Source organism: Leptodactylus fuscus, chromosome 8 (assembly GCF_031893055.1).
Source record: "Leptodactylus fuscus isolate aLepFus1 chromosome 8, aLepFus1.hap2, whole genome shotgun sequence".
Taxonomy (NCBI): domain Eukaryota; kingdom Metazoa; phylum Chordata; class Amphibia; order Anura; family Leptodactylidae; genus Leptodactylus; species Leptodactylus fuscus.
In genome coordinates, this window is record NC_134272.1 from 85,121,162 (window position 1) to 85,131,271 (window position 10,110).

The following is a 10,110-nucleotide window of genomic DNA, read 5'->3' on the forward strand; positions in this document are numbered from 1 at the left end:
CTTAAAGATGCAACAATGTTCTGTAGTGTAAGACTTAAGGGTTGTATGAGACAAGGAAAAAACTCTTTCTTCAGATTCAACGCCACTTTGTCCTACTGGCCGGGTTATGTATTGCAGCCCAGCCCTGTGTGTGTAAATAGAGCTAAGCTGCAATGCCAGACCAAGTCCAGAGACATGTGTGATACTATCTCTGTCAAGAAAATCAGACATGTGTCCATGACTGTGAATGGTGGTGCTAGAGTCATTGCATTCTATAGCCTATGACGGTCTTGAGGACCTGCAGTTACAACCATCTTGAGGACCCTTACGTGTTCACAGAGCTGACTACCATCCTGTTTTCTTTCCAGCTTTTCTCCGAGATGGAAGTGAAATTTAACGATTGGACATTAATGTGATCCGATTCCACATTTTGCAAAAGTTTGAAACAATTCCGCTCTTCTTTTTTTTTTTTTTTTTTGCATAAATGTTGGAATTTCAGCTTGTTGAGTTTTTATGACATACTTTTTAGCAGGTTAGTTAGCTAACAGCTGGCATCCATTAATTTCACTGTTTAATTGGATCTTTGTAGATGTTCAGCCAACTGGTCAGGAAAGCAGTGTGAGAGGCCAGCTCCCAAGAGCAGTAAGTCTGACAATGCCGGCTCAAGTAAGTGTCTCGAATTAGCATCCACCATTAATGCAAACGTATAGTGTTGAACCGAACATCTAATGTGAACACGTTTCTGATTTAGTAATTATTACTAACAAATTACAGGTGCATTATATTGCTTTTCGTAAATACAAAAATACGATAGATGATTTGGTTTTATCCTTTAGGTTTTATCCCATCTGTGTTTAGTTACAGTCAGCCATAACGGGAACACATTTTGTCCATTTTTTCCATAGTGCCGCCACCCATATGTTATTCTGTTCAATAACCTGCGTCCTGTTCTGTGAAGATCAAGAGAAATATAAATCCTATCAATATTTGGTGTCACCTTTGCTCTTTGGAGGAGGAGTCCTGGAAGGGATGATCCGGCCCCCGCAGATATAACCCTGATCTCAACATCATCCAGTCTGTCTGGGATGACATGAAGAGACAGACGGATTGGAGCAAACGACATCCACAGAAGATCTGTGCTTATTTCTCCAAGATGGCGGCAGGAACAACCTCCCTGCCCAGTTCTGCCAAAAACTGTCTGGAAGTACCGAGAAGAACTGATGGAAGGCAAAGGGCAAAGGTCACACCAAATATTGATGGGATTTACATTTCTCTTTTCCTCGTTCACTTCACTTTAACAACAATAAACTATTAACCCTTCTATTTGTAAAAGCATTCTTAACTCTTGCACAGTAACATGTGCCTATGAATAAAGATACATTGAAACTTGTTTTACCTTCCTTGTAAATTAAAAGATTGTAAGATGAATTGCAGTATTCATGTATGTGAAGCAAAGCAAAAGTGCTCAAATTTGTAGCTATACTGTGCAACAAAGTTTGGTCCCTAAGCAGCTTCTTAAAATTTAAGATGCAGAAGCTTGTGCTTTACAAGGCCGATCTGTACTCTGGATAACATGAGTCAAAAATATTCGATACGTTTTAATACGAGTTGGAGTTTTGTTGGCGTGTATGGTTAAGACTGTATAAAGTTATGCTAGTGTGCATGGCGTAAAGCCATTCGTAGGTTTATCCTGTGGTCAATGTAAGGAGGCAGAGGCTTAAGGCCCCCTCATTTTTGTTTGAGTATTGGTGAAATAATGGACCAAGTCATCGCAAAATGCCTACAGATAGGTTACGGTCACCTCAATCAAATAGCGTTTTCCACTTCAGTTGTTGCCTCTGTTTACAGGATATCACCATGTTTATCAATATGTAAATTAACCTTTGGATACAATTTGGGTGTCAACACTTAAGTCTTTGGAGTAATGACATCACCCTCCATATTTGCATAGTAAACAAATAGTGATCTGTCAGGATCGGAGGTGTCGATTCACAAGGGGAAGACACTTTTTGAGTCCGGTTGACCTTAACCAATCCATGCCCTATTGGGAATCAATGTTGTAGGGTCAGTGCACACAGAGTTTTTTGGCACTGATTTTGACGCTAAATCTGCCTAAAAATCAGCCTTAAAAAAAGCCTCCCTATAGAGTTCGATTCAGCGTCAAAATCAATGCCAAAAACTGTGTGCATTGACCCTTACAGTCAGATTGGTGCGGTGCCAAGCCTTCCAAATGATATTTTATTGACAACCTATTGTAAGGTTAGACCGTCAGTGTTGAAGGGGTTAAGTAGCCCTTTAAGTTTTGACTTCCGATACAGTTCAGGATTCTACAAACTCGTTACTAACCTTCCTTTTTTTTCCTTCATCATAGGAAGTATTGCCATTATTGTGCCGCTTGTTCTACTGGTGACTCTAATAACAACTTTGGTGATCGGGCTTATATTATGTAAAAGAAGGAGGAGGTAAGTTCATCTCTTCTACTTACAGGCACGTGACATCACAATAAATTTAGTTATGGCACTGTTTTACATACAGTAGTTCTATAAACAATGTGGTCATGATGCGAGAATATAATAGTTGTGTTTATAAATCATCAGTTTCTGGGTCACATTTTCGGAATTAACCTCATACTGTACTACTATCGTGTTTCTAGAGTATTTACTTTATTTTATTACGATTTCTTTATTCCATTAAAAAATTGTAGGGCAAAAACAATCAGAAGGCAGCCAATCATCAATGGAGGAATGAATGTCGAAATTGGAAATCCATCTTATAACATGTATGAGGTGGACCATGACCACAACGATGGAACGCTATTAGACCCAAATTTCATCATAGAACTAGATAAGGTAAAGTAGGCTTTGTTTGACATATTAAGGCTAATAGTGTAATGGATGTGTTTAAAGGGGGTGTACAATGACAATTATCCATCCGCTGTCCATAGGGTGGGGATAAATTACAGATTAGTGGGGTTTCAACCTCTGAGACCCCCCCTGATCACCACTGGAGAATGGTTTTATTCCCATTTAGAATTTAGACATAGAATTTCTATATGAGCACCAGAAATAGGCAATGTTGTACTTTGGCTATTCGGCATAAAACCTTTAAGGAAGTGACTGCAGGAAATGTTAAAATATAAAACACAGAAACAGAAACAACTCGCCCATTAAATCCCTCAGAACTTCTTCGCCAGTGCTTCAGGGGTTTCCACTAGTCTTTCTGATCTTGATGATTGTCCTTAGGATAGGTCATCAATAACAAGCCAAAATAAAGTAGCCTTCATACTAAACTTTACGTACAATAGAATAAACAACAATGAAGTTTCAGAAGTTCCCGTCTGATACATTGTGTGGCCCGGAGTCAGAGCAAGCCATGTAACCTTTCCATTTAATTTGTTTGCATTCATGTGTACCCTCACATTGACTAAACTCAATGCTTTAATTGTATCTGCCTCCTGTATAGCTGGAAAGTAAAATGTTCAACATTTGGCCAAACATTTTTAAATGCCACAGTGAAATTAAATCTTTATGCCGCGTGCAAAAACCTTTATTTCCTGTCTGGCGTAGTTTGCTGATGGTTGCTATTGAAATAATTTTCCATTATGTACCGGTATGTTTTGCCTTGAGAAGGTTAAGTAAGTGGAAATAAGCGGTGGGTTTGGCCTAATGAACACAATAACAAAAAAAAACAAAAAAAAGGCAGAGAATCGCGGATTGTACTTTACGGTAATTTAACAATTTACAATGGAGTCTCAGAACATCAAAGTTTATTCGGCTTAGATAGTGATTTATGTGAAAAGTTCAGCAGCAACGGATTAAACGTGACCTATCAAGACCCCTTAAAAGTACTTATTTTTAATAAAGTTACCATTAATTGTAATGTATTTTGTACATCCACTGTTATATCCACTGAGGATTGTTTTTAACTGTGTGTTTTGGGTCATTGCCCTGTTGCAAGACCCATGACCTGTGACTGAGACCAAGCTTTCTGACACCGGGCAGCACATTTCTCTCTATAATCCCTTGATAGTCTTGAGATTTCATTGTACCCTGCACAGATTCAAGACACCCTGTACCAGATGCAGCAAAGCAGCCCCAGAACATAACAGAGCCTCCTCCATGTGTCACAGCAGGGACAGTGTTCTTTTCCAGATAGGTTTCATTTTTCCATAGAGCTGATGTGCCTTGCCAAAAAAGTTTAGATTTTTTTTGTCTCATCTGTCCATAGGACATTCTCCCAGAAGCTTAGTGACCTGTCAACAAGTAGTTTGGCAAATTCCAGTTTGTCAGATTCAAGTTATTTCTGTGACCATTGTGGGTATTTCTTTCATTAAACGGGGGAAGCCAACAATGTTGTCCACATGTGTATTTGAATTATATTATTTTGGATACATTTATATACACTGTATGCAGAGTAACCCTTTAACAGAAGGTAATATTTGAAGTTCTCTTTTCTTACTGTAGCAGGTTCTTGTTGGGATTCTTGTTGGTGCACAGGACCTCATAAAGTGACATGTAAAACATTGAAGTGTTTGGTCATTGTTACATAAAATATAGATATGTGTTACATAAATATGAATGACTCGATAGCCGGGTTACTGAAAGCTCTCATACTAATGTATCTATTATTTACGTACAGTCCAGGTTTATAGCAGGCGGCCATGCAGCTTTCAAACTGGCCCATACTGCACCGCCTATCTACATAAATTCAGATCTGAAAGGACCTCTAGCACCAGGGGTGAGGACTATATCACCTGTGATTGAGACATTTCCATTGCATGGTTTATTTTATTTCTCCCTTAAGTTCAGTTTTACACCTTCATCTTGAGCCAGTCGTGCTTGTGTATCTGTTTATGTTGTTGTTTGTGGTGATGCTTGTTTATACTGTATGTTATACCTGGTCATCTGGCAGCCTGCTTATCTTGTATCTCAGTACAGTGTTATACCTTGGAATTGTAATCAAAAATGGCGGCTCACCAATTAGAATTTTACTGATCGAGTGAGTGAAGAAAAGAGAACTGTAAATTCCATCAATATTTGGTGTGACCTTTGCCCTTTGCCTTCCATCAGTTCTTCTCGGTACTCGCAGACAGTTTTTGGCAGAACCGGGCAGGGAGATTGTTCCTGCCGCCATCTTGGAGATCTAAGCACAGATCTTCTGTGGATGTAGGCTTGCTCCAATCTCTTCATGCCATCCCAGACAGCCTGGATGATAATAAAATCAGGGCTATATCAGTGGGGCCGGATCATCACTTCCAGGACTCCTCTTCCAGAGAACAAAGGTCACACCAAATATTGATGGGATTTACTTCTCTCTTTTCATCATTTGCTTCATTTTGTTAAATGACAAAAATAAATTAGCAATTCTATTTTTGAAATCATTTGCAAAAAATTTTCTATACCTGTCTAAAATTTTGGCAAGAAATGTCCATAATGTCCAAATCTGGGTCAGTATCCAGGTGAGCTAAGAGGTGAGTCTGTCAATGCAATGTTGACAAATTTCAAACCAAGATTTAGTGTAAAGTCCGCACAAGATAAGCAGCAATGTTTTCATCAGCAAAGATTTTGCATGAGGATTATAACTGTGGACCTGAAGAATTACTATCCTGTTTCAAAACTGTTGACGTGTTTTGATCATAGTGGCTTTGGGTGCGGAGACTGCAACTGATCTTTAAAACATGGGGTAAAAATACCAAGCTAAGTGCTGTGCCCTTTTATTTTTGCTTAGTTGTAAGATGCTTCCCTGAGAGTGAAGGGTAAGTGTTGGAAAGAACCATTCGAAGCTCTATTGTTGCAGGAGAGCCATGTGGAAAGGAGACAGTGCTTGGCACCCAGACCTCCACTGATCAAAACTGCCAATGATAGGAACCCTTTAAAGGAGTTTTCCAAATAATATAACCCTATAACTTATTGTCTTGATCAGTTTGAAATCGATACAACCACAATAAGGACATCATGGCTGGTTATTAGGAGGATACTACATGTATGAGAGGATAACCCGACCACAATAAGGACATCATGGCCAGTTATCAGGAGGGGACACTACATGTATGAGAAGATAACCAGACCACAATAAGGACATCATGGCTGGTTATCAGGAGGACACTACATGTATGAGAAGATAACCTGATCACAATAAGGACATCATGGCTGGTTATCAGGAGGACACTACATGTATGAGAAGATAACCCGACCACAGTAAGGACATCATGGCTGGTTATCAGGAGGACACTACATGTATGAGAAGATAACCCGACCACAATAAGGACATCATGGCTGGTAATCAGGAGGACACTACATGTATGAGAAGATAACCTGACCACAATACAGACATCATGGCTGGTTATCAGGAGGACACTACATGTATGAGAAGATAACCTGACCACAATAAGGGCATCATGGCTGGTTATCAGGAGGACACTACATGTATGAGAAGATAACCTGACCACAATAAGGACATCATGGCTGGTTATCAGGAGGACACTACATGTATGAGAAGATAACCTGACCACAATAAGGACATCATGGCTGGTTATCAGGAGGACACTACATGTATGAGAAGATAACCCGACCACAATAAGGACATCATGGCTGGTTATCAGGAGGACACTACATGTATGAGAAGATAACCCGACCACAATAAGGACATCATGGCTGGTTATCAGGAGGACACTACATGTATGAGAAGATAACCTGACCACAATAAGGACATCATGGCTGGTTATCAGGAGGACACTACATGTATGAGAAGATAACCCGACCACAATAAGGACATCATGGCTGGTTATCAGGAGGACACTACATGTATGAGAAGATAACCTGATCACAATAAGGACATCATGGCTGGTTATCAGGAGGACACTACATGTATGAGAAGATAACCTGACCACAATACAGACATCATGGCTGGTTATCAGGAGGACACTACATGTATGAGAAGATAACCCGACCACAATAAGGACATCATGGCTGGTTATCAGGAGGACACTACATGTATGAGAAGATAACCTGACCACAATAAGGGCATCATGGCTGGTTATCAGGAGGACACTACATGTATGAGAAGATAACCCGACCACAATAAGAACATTATAGCTGGATATCAGGAGGGGACACTACATGTGGGAGAAAATAGTGGGACCACAATAGGAACATCATTAGTGAGTTTCTGACAAGTGCCAGACTGTAGAAACGTCCTGAATTCATGGTCATATCCATTGGCAACTGATCAAGACAACAGTGGTCACCACTAAGATGGTCAGAGAAAATCTTTAAAATGTTTTAAAAATCCCTTATAGTTGCAATTTTTTTCTATCTTTTAGTTGTCCATAAGGTCTATAACATCTATATGGTTATGTTCATGGGGAAAACTCCCATTACTGATTACTATAGAACTTCTAATCCCTAATTGTTCTTTCTTCCTCCATTGTCTCACAGCCAACAAATTACTCCAACCCAGTTTATGCAAAACTTTTTGTGGACGGACACAATTGTCGGAATTCCTTAATCAGTGTAGAAGAAAGACGAGAACTTCTTCCAAAGAAAATTGAAAATGCGATCCGGGAGACTGTGGCTTAATACCTGCTATTGTTACCTTTTATACTCTGTATAAATGTATAAAATATTACTTTTCTATGTACCAACAGTATTATAATTGTTTTGTCATCAGCATTACCTCTTTTTTCATTTTCTTTGTTTTGCTGATGACTAGACTGACCATTTGTATGGTATTTTTATGAAAAATAAACTGCACTACAGTACGATTTAAACTATAAATGCTGCTGTTATAGGAAATCATTTTATTTGTTAAAACCTAAAAAAATGGACATCTTATTCCTTGGTAGTGGAAGGACAATGAGAAAACCATTTTATATGAACTTTTCTAGGTTCAATGTTATCTTTTCATTAAAAAGTACAAACAATGGGAACTTTGTTCGACATTGGTTTGAATTGTGATATTGTGGGCAGGGGGTTTCTTGTGTCCAATGGAAATCTAACCTGCTATGAGATAAGGGATCCAAATTTTAGACTACAATAGGAAAATAAGTGAGTACTTTTGACTGTCACCCACAAATTTTCTATATATACCAATGATCGGAGAGTCTATTAATTTTGCTTTAGAATAGTACACAAATTATACAGTTCTGTTCAAAGGAAACCGTATGAAAGGTGTGTGTTTTTTTCAGAGGCAAACTAACTTGAGCCAAAATTACCCAATATACAGATGTGTCCACCCTTAACTTAGCTCTAACTTGGTTAAGGACTCATAAAATTAATTCAAGGGAAATATGCAAATCTCTTTTATGGGAATTATGTTATTGATGGGGTCTAATACAAAAAACAACCACTGGGTGTACACACATAGAAAAATGTAGCATATTACTTTGTGACCCAATATCACTAAACAATGTTGGAAAACTGGTCCTCTCCTGACACGGGTATCTGGACTTGTCCAGCCAAGAGGAAAGGTAAGGAAGGACACATTTGTAATTCCTAAACCCTCTTGTAGATGGAAGAGCCCTGTACATGGATCAATGCTACGGGACTGGTGTCACTAAATGTTACTTTATAGAAGAGAGAATCTTCTTTAGATGGGATACCTCTAGAGGAGAATAAATCCGATTTATAATATGGCATCCAATTTTTTTTTTTTTTTTGTAAACTTAGTCATATGTAGGGTTGAGCCGATTTTGCATTTTCAGGATCGATTTTAAAATCCGATTTCCGATCATTTTCCATCCGATCCCGATTGTGAAATTTACTTGATCGCCGATCGGAATCCGATCTGTTCAACCCTAGTTACTTTATGTTTAAGGAGTAAGGTTGAGCCGATCTTGAGATTTCAGGATCGTTTTTAAAATCTGATCATCGTTCATTTTCCAGCTGATCCGATTGTGAAATTTGCTCGATTGGCGATAGGGATCCGATCTTTCCCGATCCTGATCGCTCAACTCTAGTCATATGGCATTACAGGTATGCCTAGAAGATGAGTGCTATAGCTCTGTATAACGCAGATGTTATGTTGACCTATAATATGCTTATATACATTAGGCTGAATGCTGATTTTCAGAATTTGTCCCCCAATTTTTTTTTCCCCAATACTAGATTTTTACTGGTATTTTATGGTATTTTATAATATTTGAGTTTTTGTTACGGGAGATTGAAAACAGTTCTGAACTTTCGATATTTGTGTGCCTTTGTTCTTCCAGAACAATGGCGAAAATTCTAAAAAAAATAAATAAACAAATATATATATATATATATATATATATATATATATATATATATATATATATATAAATTCTCTTCTTAGATATCTACATACACACTGTGGAACTGTTTGGTACTTTATATAAGAATACCGTTATCATATAGAAAATCTATACACATGGAGTAAATAATTACAATTTAGCACATTCACACCAGTATCGTCCCTAGACAGATAGATATAAATATATATTTTTGGAGGAGGGCTGTGCGTTTTGTACATCTGATCCAAACTAAATCTACAAAATAAAATCAAAAAACAATTTGTACAATTTTTATGGATCTGGTTCTATTCTCTCAAGATTTTTCTTAGAATCAAAACATAAAATTCTTAAGATCCCATTCATTAAGTAGACTTTACACAGATGTCAAAGTCCATCAGTCCAAGCTATTAATCTGCACATTCATTGGGATTTCAGAATTTTTTATTTTTTATTTTAAAAATGAAGGTCGATACTCTGTTGAACTTGCTACATGTGAGACCTAAAAAAAAGAACAGTCCCCACAAAGTAGCAAAATTCAATATTTTCAAATGCAAAAACAAATAATAGACCTGGATGGACCCATGCTTACATTTTTGGATCTTAAGGGTATATTGATTTTTTTGTATGCAATGGACAGAAATTGATGCAATGATTCTTCGTAGGATCACAATCCATTTCTATGTTTGTTTGTTTTTTTTGTTTTTTTTTAAAGATTACACATACAACATCGCCCTCCAAAAATATAAATAAATAAATGATGAAATATTAGTGTGAATGTGGCCTTATAGTGTTTAGTGAGGTCACTGTATATTACCTGGTCTGGTGTGTTATATTAACACGGCTCTGCCTGTTGGGGGACACATGATGTTCACAGATTTCTT

General features: G+C 37.9%; 1 protein-coding gene across 1 annotated transcript in view; it reads left to right on the top strand.

Annotated features, from left to right (window-relative positions):
- LRP1B (LDL receptor related protein 1B) overlaps window positions 1–7,987 on the top strand; it is a 1,094,775-nt gene extending 1,086,788 nt beyond the window's left edge. Inside the window, exons 88-92 of the mRNA XM_075284520.1 lie at window positions 569–645; window positions 2,351–2,441; window positions 2,684–2,828; window positions 4,618–4,716; window positions 7,416–7,987. Of these exons, the coding sequence (XP_075140621.1) occupies window positions 569–645; window positions 2,351–2,441; window positions 2,684–2,828; window positions 4,618–4,716; window positions 7,416–7,556 (553 nt within the window). The 3' untranslated portion in view covers window positions 7,557–7,987. The remainder of the gene's footprint in view (window positions 1–568; window positions 646–2,350; window positions 2,442–2,683; window positions 2,829–4,617; window positions 4,717–7,415) is intronic.
- The last annotated feature ends 2,123 nt before the right edge of the window (window positions 7,988–10,110 follow it).